Source organism: Aedes albopictus, chromosome 1 (genome assembly GCF_035046485.1).
Source record: "Aedes albopictus strain Foshan chromosome 1, AalbF5, whole genome shotgun sequence".
Taxonomy (NCBI): Eukaryota; Metazoa; Arthropoda; class Insecta; order Diptera; family Culicidae; genus Aedes; species Aedes albopictus.
The window spans coordinates 35,495,426-35,511,894 of NC_085136.1; the positions used below are offsets into that span (position 1 = coordinate 35,495,426).

The 16,469-nt window shown below is 43.1% G+C and overlaps 1 protein-coding gene across 1 annotated transcript; it reads left to right on the forward strand.

Annotated features, from left to right (window-relative positions):
• Window positions 1–585: 585 nt before the first annotated feature.
• LOC109428518 (pyruvate dehydrogenase [acetyl-transferring]-phosphatase 1, mitochondrial) lies at window positions 586–2,988 on the forward strand. The gene is made up of 4 exons (XM_019704314.3): window positions 586–1,042; window positions 1,226–1,534; window positions 1,593–1,884; window positions 1,945–2,988. Exons 1-4 carry the CDS (start codon window positions 914–916, stop codon window positions 2,619–2,621), a joined length of 1,407 nt encoding a protein of 468 aa, XP_019559859.1. The 5' UTR covers window positions 586–913; the 3' UTR covers window positions 2,622–2,988.
• Window positions 2,989–16,469: the final 13,481 nt, after the last annotated feature.

The window sequence follows — 16,469 nt, forward strand, 5'->3', positions numbered from 1 at the left end:
CATTGATTATTTAGTACATCGGGCGGGTTGCATTTATTTTTTGCTGTGCAGGAAGAAAATATTGTGCAGTATTCCAAGGTTCATGAGATGAGAGCACAATAATTATTCAACACAAATCAAAGAAATAATGCGCCAAAAACATTAACTGGATTTGGTACAATCGCGCACTTTTTTTAAACGTTTTCGCACTTATGGAAACTGAGTGCGCAGTCCAGTTTCGAGCTAAATGCGCAATGAGCCATTTTATGAAGTGACAATAATGTTGATGATGATATTTATTGATTTTTACGGGTTAGGACTATAGACACTATAGATTCCATAGACTCGCGGAGACATGGTTGAGCAATACGATTTTAGTGTGTTTTACCGTGAATTTAGAGTGTACCGAGCGAATATGACGTCACGCAATCCATTGTCGCTATTGAAATCGTGACGTCATGCTCGTTTGGCTACACGAACTGACAGTTCGTTTGGCTACAGTTGTCTTCGCCTCCGCGAGTCTATGGAATCTATAAATAGTGTCTATAGTGTTGCACCTTTGCTTCAGTGTACCAAATGACAGCTGATCAAGTCGCGGGTGCGTGAGTGTTGGTGATATTTTTTTTCGCGATTCGTCGGGCTGGAGGTCGAGCTGTGTTGATTATCGAGCTTTTACGCATCCGTGATATGAAAAATTGCTCTGGGAAAAGGTCTCGAAATTAACGAGGATAACTCGCTTCTAGTGGGTCGGATTCTAGTGAAATTATGTAAAAACTTGTGTGCCGGTGAAGTGTGGTGCAGATTGTTACAAATTTTCCAAGAAGGGCTCAGCGTTCTCGGGGCGGGCTCAGGTTATTCAACCGGGACCGAGAGAAGGGTCTTTCCCAGCCCCGATTGCGGAGTACCTACATAGAAGTGCAGCGCAGCAGAAATAATGACCAATTTGGTGCAAAAGTTGCTGGTGCAGAGGAGCCATCTGCTCGCAGCAGTTTACCGCCGAAGTTTCCACCAGGCTGTGTCCGATTACCGTCCGTCCGGGCCTCCGAAGCTGTCCCCATATGATGTAAGTAGAATCCGGTCGCCCAGTGGCAGTGAAAATCATTGAACGAACATAACCTTAGATCGGGTTTTCTTACGTCGATCGGGCCAATGTTTACATGACGATGCGATGCACGGTGGGCTTGATGGAGCGAAAATGTCACGAAAATTCGGACTCGATTTAAATAGGTGGTTAAATTATTTACAGGTCAACTGCATACTCAGGGCAAACGAACACACACAGGACTTTGTGGGTGGTTCGGTCAAGTGCTACGACTCGAACCAGTTGGCCTCTAACTCGCCCATCGAGGACTCCCGCACGGAGGGAACCTGCGTGCACACGTCCGGCCTGCTGCTGGGAATCTTCGATGGTCACGGGGGTCCGGCTTGTTCCCAGGTGATAAGCAAACGGTTGATGCGGTACATTGCCGCTTCGTTGGTTCCGCCGGACGATTTGAAGGTCCACATGAAAAACGGAGCCCAAAGTCATTCGTTCATCAACTGCCACAATGATAAGGTGAGACCAGAGATGGACCTTTTCCCCTGGGGACGAGCTTATAGTCTTCTTTTTCCAGTTGGAGTTTGTTAGCGAAATCAAAGACATCTACGAGCGAAGTTTCAACCTGTTCGCCAATGAGCTGTTCGACACGACGCTGGCCGGATTTCAGATGCACCAGGTGCTGGAAAATGCGTTCCTGCGGTTGGATCAGGATCTGTCGAAGGAGGCGATCGACCATCCCAGCCTGAGGACAATGTCGGTGGCCATGAGTGGGGCGGTGGCTTTGGTGGCGCATATCGATGGGCCGCACTTGCACATCGCCTCCACGGGGGATTGTAGTGCAGTACTGGGGACGGTCACTGATACAGGTGAGTTAAGATAAAAGAGTTACGAGAGGCAAATCTCTAATTTTCTTCTTATGCCCTTAGGTCAGTGGGTAGCCAAAAAGCTCACCAACGAACACAACAGTGACAACGTAGCCGAAGTCCGTCGGCTGTTGAACGAGCATCCGGCCACCGAGCGGGATACGGTAATCCGTGGCGAACGGCTTCTCGGCCAGCTGGCCCCACTTCGAGCGATGGGAGACTTCCGTTACAAGTGGACCCGAGAACAACTAGAACAGTTGGTAGTTCCTCAATACGGCGAGCAGGTCATCGCCCCGTACTATCTCACCCCGCCATATCTGACCGCTTGTCCGGAAATTACCCATCACATTCTGACGCCGCGTGATAAATTCCTGATACTGGCCAGCGACGGACTGTGGGACACGATGAGCCCCATGCAGACTGTCCACTTGGTAGGAGAACACATGCACGGTAAGGCCTTCCTGCAGCCGCTGAAACTTCCGAAACACGAAATAACCCTAGGCGAGATCAGCCAGATGCTGAGCACCAGGAAAGCGGGCCTCCAGAAGAAACCGCTGGATCGGAACGCGGCCACGCATCTGATTCGGAACTCCCTCGGAGGCACCGAGTACGGCGTGGAACATTCTAAACTGTCCCATATGCTGTCCCTACCGCAGGACATAGTCCGGTTGTTCCGGGACGACATCACCATCACGGTGATCTACTTCGATTCGGAATACCTGCGGAACTGCCCCACCTAGCGGCAGCTGATGTTGCTGAGAGCGCGGCCAGCCTGCGGCGGTGGATGACGATCACAGTCCGGTCGCAGGGAGTAGCATTTAGTCCAAGAGGAGGGGAATCGAGGGACGGAAGCGGATCGAATCGTTGTTGCTTGTCGAAGGGGGGTCCAGCTGGGGAACAGGCTGCGGCCATTTGTATAATAGATGTTCAGGTAGCATAAGAATACCACACAGACAGACGTTTCAATAATAGTGTTTTCGAATCTGTTTCTTTTTAGTGTTTTTATTTTTTTTAGTTTTTGTCCGGTACCGAAACTGTTTATTTAGAATATTATAAATACGATTGATGAGAATAAAACATCGCTGCAGATTGATATTTTATTAAAAAGGCTTCAAATTGAGTTTTCATTCCGGTTCAATCAGCATTCCCTTAGGCGCCTAATAACCTGGCGCTTGCCCCGGTGCCGGGAGTAGGGGCACACCTGAATAAAAATATATCCTAATTAAAATGCATGGAAAATACGTCCGATTTCATTAATATTAAAATTGAAAGAGAAAGAGGCCAGCCCCGAGCATCCGTCGAACGTATGATTTTTATTTTCCCTTTCGCAGAGTTTATTTTTCCTGCAGAAGCAAAACTAACTATAATTAAACAAGCCCCAACCAGCCAGCCAGCTGATTCAAGTGAGGTGTGTGTTGCCATCGCGAATGCCTTCCTAAGGCTATAGGTCACACACAATATATGCGCGTCCTGCCTGGATGCACTTTTCTCTCCACCCACTCAGCACCGTTAACACGCGATGCATATCGACAACCGATAAATTTATGTATTACGGGGGGATCGGTGTGAAGTGCGCGGTTGAGGTAGGTAGAATGATATTCTCTCCATACAGCTCTCCGCGCCAGACGATAATAGAAACGGTCACAATGACACTGTGGTGGGGATCCGCCCACCCATAAATTTGGATAAATAGGCTTATTCTGCGCAGCGTGTGAGGTGAGACGAGTCGAATGAGGTGACAAAAGTCGACTCGATCCCATTTGATTTGCATTAGTTGTCTCACGTCACGTGAGACGAAACCGTCCGTCTCACCTCACACGCCACACAGAATAAGCCTGAAAGTCCTTGTTCCTCTCTGGAGCCACCATGGTGAAAACTTTCAGGTTCTCTACTCTTTGCGATATCCAGTAGATTTAGTTTCACCGTAGGTCATAATAATACCCCTGATGCTGTGCGCACGAGGACTTGACGTACTCGGATGTCTTTTCCATGATCGTCCTTTCTACACCTCCACGGATCCACTGATTACGCGCCGTTTCTCCATTCATCAATATTACTTGCTTCCCTGCTTTCAGGTCTCGCACTTCCGCAAACCTTATCGTTGTCACTGTAGACTTCAGCTGTTGGACCCCGTCGTGCAACTAATCGCCAGACTTACATGATACACGATTCAGTAGAAAGATTGTGCCCTATCTCGATATGCACCGCGGTGTGCCGAATGTTCAAGGCGCAGAAGGGAAAAAGTGTTAGGGAAAAAGAAGCTCCCAAAGCGAAAGCCGCCCAGAGCGAAAGAAGAAGTGTTGCGTTCACCGGTTTTGAAAGTGTTCGGTCTGTTATATTCGGGTGAATAGCCAGAACCCCTTCAGAGAGAGTTATGTAAAAACGATAAGTGAGAGAGAAAACGAAAAGTTACTGTTCGGGTTGATCCAATAAACGCAGACCGAAGTCGGTCTCTTGTCTTTTGAAAGCCAAATCTAGTGGACGTGTTTTTTATTCATAAAGCTTTTGAAAAACCCCAAGTTGAACACTTCAAGTGGACGACGAGAGAAAAGCAAATTGAGTTATTTAAAGAGTTTTTAGACATTTTACAGTAATAAAAGTATAAGATAGTAAGCATCATTTCATTTGTCGCAGCGGTTATTGAAAACTGGAAGTGTGCGTAAGTGGGCCGTGTAGCGAAGAAAATTGGTCACCTACAGTGTTATATTGAGCGGTACGTGGTGGTCAGTGAGCTGGTGAAGAAGAATTTAAAGCAGCTGGCTTCCTCAGGGCCCAGGTGAGAAAAAAAAATTGTGCAAGGTACGGAAAATAAATTTGGAAGGAATTTGTACCGCATGGTGTGCCAAAAGCAGCGTAGCCATCGCAGTTTTCATTGTCCCGCTTGGTCCGCCATTTTGAAGGTGTAGAAGGGGAGTTGAAGAGACTAAAGAACTAGTTTGAGAGAAGATAGTATATTGCTCGACGCTTGGCTCGGGGTTTGCTGGATAAATTGTTGTTAGAGTGAGTGGTTGATAGCAGCGATAAGCTAAGTGAAAAGTGTGCCCATCGGTGAGAGACGGCAGCTTATTGTTCAACGAGAGCAGAATAAACGTGACGAGTGAGCGGTTAAAAGCAGCGGTAATCAAACGGCGAAGTGTTTCGGTCGGCGAGACGGTATAGTGCAAAGTTCAGTGGTAGCTGAGAGCTCAGACAAGCGAGGAATCCGGCCGGTGGTAACGTTCGGTAAGAGAGTGAGAACGCTAAAAGAAAGCACACAGAAGCAGCATATAGTGAAACGTGAGCAGCGTATAACAGACGGTGAGAAAGCGACGGCAAGGTTAGCACCTGAGTGTCGCGGACTGACTCAATATGCTCTCTCAGCGGGAGCCAAACATTGGGAGCCAAACATTGAAGATAGAGGTTATGTTAAACCTTGTTGTACCTGTGTGCTTGATTGAAGAGTATTGCTATCTAGGTACTGCGGATATAATCAAAACTGTTGTCACGATATCTCCATTTGCTGCTATCAATCCGTTGGAAAGCGAGGAGAAGAATAAATATTGTTTTGAGCCCATTTTAGCTAATTTTGTAACAACTATCCATCCAAATTTCCATCGCGAATGGAAAATAATAAACTTTGAACACGACAACAAAATTGGAATAATGGTGGATTGATCATGTTTACCATTTCCGAACAGCGTCGCGACGGCATGTTTGACAACTGCGCTGAGAGAGGTGTTTGCAAGAAAATTGAACGCTCGTGCGTGTTTACAAGCTGTGTGCCGGGAGTGTGTTGGTGTGTGTTGGCTAGCTTGAGAAATAAAACCGTTTCTATCCGCAGCACCTAGGTTAGCACCTAGGTGCTGCGGATAGAAACGGTTTTATTTCTCAAGCTAGCCAACACACACCAACACACTCCCGGCACACAGCTTGTAAACACGCACGAGCGTTCAATTTTCTTGCAAACACCTCTCTCAGCGCAGTTGTCAAACATGCCGTCGCGACGCTGTTCGGAAATGGTAAACATGATCAATCCACCATTATTCCAATTTTGTTGTCGTGTTCAAAGTTTATTATTTTCCATTCGCGATGGAAATTTGGATGGATAGTTGTTACAAAATTAGCTAAAATGGGCTCAAAACAATATTTATTCTTCTCCTCGCTTTCCAACGGATTGATAGCAGCAAATGGAGATATCGTGACAACAGTTTTGATTATATCCGCAGTACCTAGATAGCAATACTCTTCAATCAAGCACACAGGTACAACAAGGTTTAACATAACCTCTATCTTCAATGTTTGGCTCCCAATGTTTGGCTCCCGCTGAGAGAGCATATTGAGTCAGTCCGCGACACTCAGGTTAGCACTGGAAAAGCGAGCGTCGGTGAGACAACGTCTGCGAGAACAACGTTGGAGAAAGCATTGGTGAGACGAGAGTCGTGACTTGGACCCCAACCGACTCGATTGAACTGAGCAGAAGAGTAAGAAGCGGAAATCAAGTAAGTCATTTTGAACCTTTCTTTTGTGTTTGGGTGTTTACAATTGGATTTTTTTTTTCATCAGAATGTCTGCATTAATTGGGAGCATTGATCATTATGTCCGTGGCTCAAGCTTTGCCAGCTACATGAAGCGTATAAATATACTATATCAGTTGAACAACGTTGTAGATAACAACAAGAAAAATCTTTTCTTAGCGCTGAGTGGGTCGGTTATTTTTGATGAGATAGAACTTATTTACCCGGGGATAGAGATTGCGGATATCGACTATGCTGATATGATTAGTAAGTTAAAAGAAAGGCTGGACAAAGTGCAACCTAACATGATGCATAGGCATAAATTTCATGCGAGGGTACAGGGAATCGATGAGCCTGCTGAAAACTATGTTTTGGCCTTAAAGTTATTAGCTAGTCATTGTGGTTTCGGTGCACAAAAGGACGAAGCAATCAAAGATAAAATAGTTTTCGGATTGAGAGATCAGGACCTGAAACATAAGCTGTTGATGAAAGATGATATGACACTAGAAGAGGTTGAGCAGATGGTTATTCGGACTGAGTTAGTTAAGTGCCGCGCTAAAGAATTAGAGGAACGAGATGAAAATCCGAGGGAGGTTAACTCGGTAAAGTATCGCTTAGGAAATCGGTCGAGTTTCAATGATATGAGTAGAGATGATAGGCAAGGTTCAGGCAATTATGGTAGGCGTTTTAGGGCAGGAAGTAGAAGCTCGAGTAGAGACCGTGAGCGTACGCGATATAATCAGAACCGCTATGACAATTACAATCGGCAGCGCGATGAATACCAACCGGAACTAGCTATTCGGATGGGCGTGGAAATATGGACAGAAACCCTCATCAAAACGTGATTTGCAACTTTTGCAAATTAAGAGGTCATGTAAAGCGTAATTGTTATAAACTGAAAAATCGTAAAAACGTAAATTTTGTAGAAGAGGCACCGGTAGAGATAAACAGCTACGATTTCAAGCGACTGCAGATAAGAAATTCAGAAGATGAAGATGATGATTATCCCTGTATGATGATTGCAAGCAACCGTTTCAGCGATCCGTGTATTGTGAAAGTGTCAGTAGAAGGAGTTGATCTTGAAATGGAAATAGATTGTGGTGCAGCAGTGACGGTTATCAGTTTGGCGGTATATAGAACACATTTTAGTCATATCATTGCCTCTAAATGCAGCAGTCGCTTGGTGGTGGTAAACGGACAGCAATCAACAATTTTCGGGGAGATTTCTGTCAATGTGAAGGCTAATCATACTCAGCAACAAGTCACTTTAATTATATTAGATTCTCCAAGGCGTTTCGTCCCGTTATTCGGCAGAAATTGGATAGATGTATTCTACCCTAACTGGAGGAGAATTTTTGGAAACTCCGCGCAAATCAACGCTATGAGTAAGGTGTAGGGATTCTTCCAATTAAAATCTACTAATTTACACAAAATTCTTTTCAAACTATTTTTCATTTATTTAACCTCCCACAATCACCAACTACACATCACAACATCATTCACCTAACTGCCCGTGTCAATGTCACTCACATTTTCGGCCCGTTTCCAATGTCTTGTATGTTGGTGTGCGTGACAACTCGCGCAATCCGCCAAACTCGCCTGGTTCGCTGACAGCTGTGCCGCAGTCATGCATTTTTCTTTCTCTTTTTTTTTCTGCCTAATTGAATTCTGTATCAGAAACACTGATATAAAACATACTGTTCATTTCATATTTACCTAATAATGATTTTAATTAAAACATGTTCAATCATACATCAGATTAATTATTTAATTTAGCTCTATTCCTACATAAGGATGCTGACAATAGTCCAAAAATCGACAGGGGTAATATTGAATCTGACATAAAATCTCGCTTTCCAAAAGTTTTTGACGGTGATTTTTCACATCCAATCACAGGATTTGAAGCGGATCTTGTCCTGAGGGAAAATAGACCAATATTTAGGAAGGCCTACGACGTGCCTTTCAAATTAAGGGAAAAGGTTGTTGACCACCTGGAATCACTTGAAAAGTAGAACATAATTACACCGATCCAGGTTAGTGATTGGGCGTCTCCGGTTGTTATTGTTCCTAAGAAAGATAATGATATAAGAATGGTCATCGATTGCAAAGTCTCCATAAATAAACAAATTATCCCAAATACTTATCCGCTGTCACTAGCACAAGACATATTTGCATCTTTAGCTGGTTGCAAATGGTTTTGTTGCCTTGATTTAGCGGGGGCATACACCCAGCTTAAACTTTCTGAAAGATCAAAGCAATTCGTTGTGATAAATACCATAAAAGGACTTTATACCTATAACCGTTTACCGCAGGGTGCATCCTCTAGCGCCTCCATATTCCAGAAGGTAATGGACCAAATTCTATTAGGATTAAAACGTATACGCTGCTATTTAGATGATGTGCTGATAGCGGGAGAGACTTTAGAGGAATGTTTATCAAACTTGTATCTAGTACTTGAACGATTGCAAAAAGCTAATTTGAAAGTTAATTTTAAGAAATGCAAGTTTTTTTTTTGTAAATTCTCTTATTTATCTCGGACATCTGGTCACTGATAATGGGCTTCTACCATCACCAGAGAAATTATTGACAATTGAAAAAGCCAAAGTTCCCACAGACACTACTGAGCTCAAAGCATTTTTAGGTTTGATAAATTTTTACGGAAAATTTGTACCTCATTTGTCTGTCAAATTGAGTTGCTTGTATGCATTGTTACGGAAAGACACAAAATTTGTATGGAACGAAAAATGCCAGCAAACCTTTGAAGAGAGCAAACAGGCTTTGATAACTGCAAATTTTCTTGAGTTTTATGATCCAGCGAAACCCATCATTGTGGTATCTGATGCATGTAGCTATGGGTTGGGAGGAGTCATTGCTCACATGGTTGATGGCAACGAGAAGCCTATAAGCTTCACATCATTTTCTTTAAATTTCGAACAAAAAACCTACCCAATTTTACATTTAGAGGCACTGGCGCTAGTATGCACAGTAAAAAAATTCCACAAGTTTCTTTTCGGGCAGAAGTTTACGGTTTATACAGACCACAAGCCGCTTTTGGGTATTTTTGGGAAAAATGGAAATCATTCGCTATGTGTAACAAGATTACAAAGATATGTAATGGAAATGTCCATTTACGAGTTTGATATCTGCTACAGACCTTCTGCCAAAATGGGAAACGCAGATTTCTGCTTAAGGTTTCCCTTGAATCAAGATGTTCCTACAAAGCTCGACAGCGGCTGCATCAAAAGCATAAACTACTTCGGTGATTTTCCGTTGGACTATTCACTAATTGCAAGACAAACCAAAATGGATAATTTTCTTTCAAAAGTCGCAGATCACATTGAGAACGGCTGGCCTAAAAAAGTGCATAATGAGCCTGATAATGAGTGGCATCAGATATTCTCATTACGTTACGATTTAGAGATTGTGGAAGGTTGTGTGATGTACCAGGATCGGGTGTTCATACCTATTTCTCTTAAAAATGATATTCTAAGATTACTCCACTCTAACCACAACGGCGTTGTTAAAATGAAACAAATTGCTCGAAGATCTTTGTACTGGTTCGATTTAAATAAGGACATAGAACAGTTTGTAAAACATTGCGAGCCATGCATAAAAATGTCAGTGGTTCCTTAACCGATTTGTAGTACTTCATGGATTCCGACAAACCGTCCGTTTAGTCGTATTCACGCTGATTTCTTTTTTCTTGAATCAAAGACTTATTTATTAGTTGTAGATAGTTATACAAAGTGGCGTGAAGTGGAGTTAATGAAATATGGAACAGACGCTAGCAAAGTGATTAAAAAGTTCTCTGCTATTTTCTCTAGATTTGGACTACCTGACGTTCTAGTAACGGATGGAGGGCCACCATTCTATTCTAGTAATTTTGTTAAGTTTATGGAGCGTCAGGGGATAAAAGTTATGAAAAGTCCTCCGTACAACCCTAGTAGCAACGGACAAGCGGAGAGAATGGTTAGGCTAGTGAAAGATGTATTAAAGAAATTTCTTTTAGACCCGTTGACAAAATCACTTGATGATGATGATAGATTAACATATTTCTTAGCAAACTATAGAAATACTTGTTCGGCATCAGATGATAGGTTTCCGTCAGAAAAGCTGTTGAGCTACAAACCAAAGACTCTGGTTGATCTTTTACATCCCAGACGTAGATATAACGATTGTTTAGTTTCAATAGATTCATCTTCTTTAGGTCCACCTAAAGAAGAGAAGACTTTACCCAATGATAATAGTAAAAGGAAATATGATAGTCTTCCACCTCAGGATCCATTTCTCAATCTATCGCTAGGGGATAAGATTTGGTATAAGAATAATGACAAGCATGCAATTGAGAAATGGGTAGAGGTAAAATACGTCAAAAGAGTATCACCTAATGTGTTTGAAATCTCTTTTGGCAGGCACAATTGCAACACGCATAGGAATCAACTTAAGATTGTTGATAAGCGACAATCCAGATCGACGATCCGGCTGCCGATACAAAGACAGAAACGAAGGAAAGAATCAATCGAAACTGAAGAAGATTTTCTCGGTTTCGAAGATGAAACGAACGCAGCTGAAAGTGACCTTGCCAGGAAACAAAAGTTTATTAGAACCAGTCCTATCAGAACGCGAAGTGTTTCGCGATCGAAAAAGCGGAAAGATGATTAAGAAAATTGAAATGTTTGAAAGACCCAGAAGCAATGTACACATCAATGAATTGAGTCCTGGGATATGTATTAAACAAACGGAAAGGAAAATGGTAAAATTTAAGATGCTACAGTCCCGATTCGTTCGTTGGCGGCTCGTTAGATGGGCTGTCTCGATGGTTGGATGTTCACTGGTTGGGACAAAACCCAACTAAAAAGCACTGTCAATGTCAAAATCGATGTCAAAACGAGTTTGACGTCTGACCGTCGTCGCATCGCAGCTCCTGTATACAGACCGTTTGCGCAAGTATGTGAGTGTTTTGTGACGTATTTCTCGTCACTTGCGTGTGTCTAGAGCATTTCGATCAGTTGTCAGTTGCCCCAACGAACGAACACGATTCGCTAATCGGGGCGCAGTCGTGACCCAACGAGCGAATCCTCACTGTATTAGTATCTGATCGGAAATAACTATATTGTCTAAGTTAATTGTTTTATTAATTTTGAATTTGTTGAAAAAGCTTATCAAATGATACATACAATGTCAAATATGTGTTGATCTAAAGTTGTAACAAATACAATCTGAAGCATGTAATAATTTGAACTCGAGCACGAAAGTCTTCATTTTTTTTTGCAAATCATTTGTAGTTTAATGTAAGTACTTAAGGGAAAAGGATTGTTATATTCGGGTGAATAGCCAGAACCCCTTCAGAGAGAGTTATGTAAAAACGATAAGTTGTAACCAACCGTTTTCTGGTTACAATATAAACTATGGTTTTCAGTTTGATTTTGTTTATTTTTTTGAAATATTTCTTTGTTATTATTTTTATTATTGTTTGTAAATGTTTAAATACAAAATTAATGTTTGTTCTCCGTCTCTTTCTGCACGTTTGAGTCACATTAACTTTGTATTTATTAGCCTACGTTGGTGCCAGCATTAGTATTTTTTTTCAAATATTAAAGCGATTTATTTGTTTGTTTTTTTTTTTTTACATTATATTTTGTTATTCCATAGATATTTTTCAAAGTTAATTAAAATAAAGAAAATTAAAATTATTTAAAGTCCATTTAAATTCTTATAAGTATAACTTGCATACAAGTTTTTCAAATTCAAAATGGCACCAACCAAAAATATTGTAACCCTCGTCACTGCTTGGAGAAACGTCACGACCCAGTCATCAACTGTCAACGTCACACTGGAGTCGGGGCAAGGACCACCGGAACGGATATGAGATAGGGAGAATTCGGGAGTTCTGGAAGCTATAAAAGGACTTGGAGTACGACATGTAGCTCTCTAGTAAATTTTATTGGCCCGGAGGAGCGAAGACAGCGGCAGCGTCCGTCACGCAGTAGTTATTTGTGACCACGCGTTTCAAGTTAAGATCTTCTAAATCAATAGTTAGATCGGTTGTGATTTCCACACGACTTTGTTAATAATCCAACCGGTCGATCGAGTGGGTTTAGTGTGGACGTTATAAAAGTGATTTCCGCGGTCTGAAGCAAGAAAATCGTACGTCGTACGTCGCGAGTGCGCTATCTGGTCGGTGTGGATTTGTGAAACCACCAAAATGACATTGTGTCGAGAAGCCTAGAATAGACACAAGTGCGAGACCGTTGGAGCATTATTGTTGAAATTCCAACCAATTTGTGTTAAACCCCGCTCGATCTACACCAAGACACTCGCGAACAATTAGTGCACATGGTACCGCTCCCCGGGCCTGAAAAAAAGTGAAACGCCAGGCCCACCGTTACACGGGCCGAGTTGTCGCAGTAGATCTGGACTCCCTGTCCGGAATCGCAGAATCATCGCACCGGTATCCCCCGCCGGGGATACCAAGACCAACCCCTCCCGATGAAGCCCGCTCCAGTGCATCCCATCGAAGTCGACCAACGAGCATCGCATCGGCCGCAACACGGAGAAAAATGGATATACTTATTAGCATATTGTTTAATCATATTGTTTCATTTCAAAGTTTTACTCCTTGCTATGAATAAAAAATATGCATACCGTAATTTACATTATGCATTTCCGTGCATACATGATGTTTATTGGCTTCGTGGATATGGGGCCCCTCAATTAATCTTGGGACTTTGAAATATGGAACTTGCCAACCGCCATTGCTCAGAAACATAACGAATTATCCAAACTGGTAGTTTTTTATTTATTCGCGATTCTTCCAGAAGAAAATGTTTTTTTTGACATTGTGTGGAAAGTGTGTATAACGATCATTCTGCCGCCGGACGATTCGAAGAATTTCCGACTGTGATTATTCCATTTTTGGTAAGTATACAGTAGCAATAGACATACAAGTTGAGAATTAACTTTTCTCGTATTTCCACATCAGATATCGGCACCACCGGAAGCAATTCATCAGTAATCTATCCAGCGCTATCCAGTTCTTGCTCCTGAATTGATCCCGATGACTTAGATGGGGAAAAATATGCGTATAAGGACCGTGGAGGAGCATCGGCAATCAAACCTACGTGGGTCCTGAGTGTGAGTGGGTTAAGTGCTGTTTATCAATGATTTTCATATTTTAGAATTAAATGAATTGTATTTTAACTAATAAACATTGGAAATGAAGTTGGTTTTTCTCTGTTTTACACATTCTAATTTGTACGCCTTTCTATTAAAACCCCATTTTGAAAGAAAAACAAAAACAAAACATAATATGCATTTTCACAAATATAACGGATATAAGCATTCCAATGCAAAAACTCAATATATGCATTGGCTAAATAAACCTCAAAATATGCATTTCAAGGGGTGGGCAGATCGAATATGGTTTTAGTAAAGAATTTATGCATTTTAGCATTTTCCAATCTCTCCGTGAACGATTCCTAGTGTGTGTGAGATACACTCAATAAAATGCGCAAGTAGAAAATTGAACGTTCTCCTTATGATTAGTAATTAATAAATTCCCCTAATTGCATGGTCCTTACAAAATCAAGTTTTTATAGTTTTCTTTTTATTGTATTGTTTTCTTCATTCTTTTCGCTGAAAACCAATGGTAAGTGGGTTGAAAGTCCACCTAATAGATGGAAATTGCTCCGTAGATCACCTTGGTAAAACGACCCGAAAAAAGTGGAACGTGAACCACTGTGCAATGAAAGCTGCATTGGGCAATGGTGCTCACTCCAGCGGCGGACGTTGTTTAGGGCAGTGGTGCTCAAACTTGCAGTGGTTCCCAAGACACTTTTTAATGGTATCAAAGTGAGAGAGAAAACGAAAAGTTACTGTTCGGGTTGATCCAATAAACGCAGGCCGAAGTCGGTCTCTTGTCTTTTGAAAACCAAACCTAGTGGACGTGTTTTTTATTCATAAAGCTTTTGAAAAACCCCAAGTTGAACACTTCACGGTCGTCGGCGCGGATCATTGACAGTGGGGCTAGTGTCCATATAACCAATAATCGTGACTTTTTCGATACGCTGAGTGAATTCTCCGGCAGATGGATTACGCTCGCGGTCGATCAGAAGACGAAGATCCTCGGAGAGGGCAGTGGAGTGATTAAGGGTGTTGACGATTCCGGAAACCCAGTGAAGATTAACATGAAGAGTGTGAAGTTCATGCCCGGGCTAGCGACAAGCCTGATATCAGTGAAGGCTGTCGAATTGCTGATGGAGGAGAAGACGTCGTGACGATAGGCGGTAGCGGTATACGGAGGCTTGTACTACCATCGAACGACTGAAGTTTCCAACAAGGCCGCCGCTGGTGAGAACCGATAACTCTGCCAGCATCAGTGGCATCAGCGTTTTGGTCATAATAGGGACTGGGCAGCGGAGGAACGGCACCTTATTTGTAAATGTTGCCTCGAGGGGAAGTCCGCTAGGCAGCGTATTTCCCCCGGTGGCTGAGCGTAAATCGAAGCGTATCCTAGATGTGAATAATCATCGACTTGTGTGGGCCGATGAAAACCATGACACCGAGTGGAAATCGGTACGTGCTCCACTTCTTCTTTATGGCTTGACGTTCTCACTAGAACTTGGCCTGCCTCTTTTCAACTTAGTGTTCTTTGAGCACTTCCACAGTTATTAATTGAAGAGCTTTCTTTGCCTGCCATTGCATGAATTTGTATACTGTGAGGCAAAGACAATGATACACTATGTCCAGGGAGTCGAGACAATTTTCGCAACCGCAGCGGGAATCGAACCCGCCGTCTCCGTATTGGCGATCCATAGCCTTAACCACTAGGCTAACTGGAGACGTGCTCCACTTGATCGACGATTATAGTTGCTTCGCTGTGTTGGGGAACGTTGTCTCTATTTCGACGAAACACATATTGATAGCAGTGTGTACTTCACATCAGCTTCAATGCTGTAATATATTTAAGCAATCATATAATATACACTTAAAAATAACAACAATTATCTTTCACATCGATCCTACTAGAGACGCAACCTATCCAAAACAACTGCTAGATCGTTGTAGGCTATTCCATTGTTCAGATAAAACCTATCTCTATGACGGTGATGCCAGTTTCACTCAAACACTTGCCAACTCACGGCAACACGCGGTGTCTAACTTGTTGAAGCACAAGGCGGAGGCAGCGGAACAGATAAAGGATTAAGTTCGATGAATAAAGAACATGTTCGGCGGGAAGCCTGTAGCTCCGTTTTGTGGGCTTCGATAGGTCACAAAGCCTACCGTTTTTATGGATTGCGAGACTGACCTCATCGCCGTCCGTAGCGACGCACGCTTCGTAGAATTGGCGAACGGTATTTCGTTGAATCCTGTTGAAGGTTGAAGCCAGCGGACAGCAGAGAGCATCCGTTGAGGAGGAGGTTCATCTTGGAGAAGACGAGAAGCCTATCCCGAATGCAGAGTCAGAGGACGACGATGGAGAGCCTGCCCAAACGGATCCTGTTCGTTGATCGCAGCGCCAGACGTGTGGTAGAACACCACGGAGGCTTCATGAGAACGTTTTCGATTACGCTGCTGGCAACGTAGCGTGTGCATCGGAGGAACCGATCAACGTGAAGGAATCGCTGCAGATCAAGGAATGGTAGGATACGATGCAGGACGAGACATGGGAACTCCACCGAAAGGGCAGAAGATCGTTGCAACGCGGTGGGTGTACGTACAAGCTAAAGCGTGACGAGGAAGGCAACATTGCGAAGCATAAGGCTAGAGTCGTGGCCCAAGGATTCTCCCAGAAGCTTGGCGAGGATTTTGAAGATGAGTTCGATCCGGTCACTCGTCATGCAACGTTTCGTACACTGCTGTTCGTTGCATCCAAGCGGAAGATGGCGATAAGACACCTGGGCATTAAGACGGCATACTTGTACGGCATCTTGAGAAGGAAGAGCTGTACATGCGCCAGCCGCCCGGGTATTCTGTTCCCGGCAGGAGCCTCTATGGATTACGGCAATCATCGGCTGATCCCCGCCTGTATGTGCGGGGCTGTGGATGCGAGACGGCGTTTCTGCTCGTGTACGTTGACGACATGTTACTGGCAAC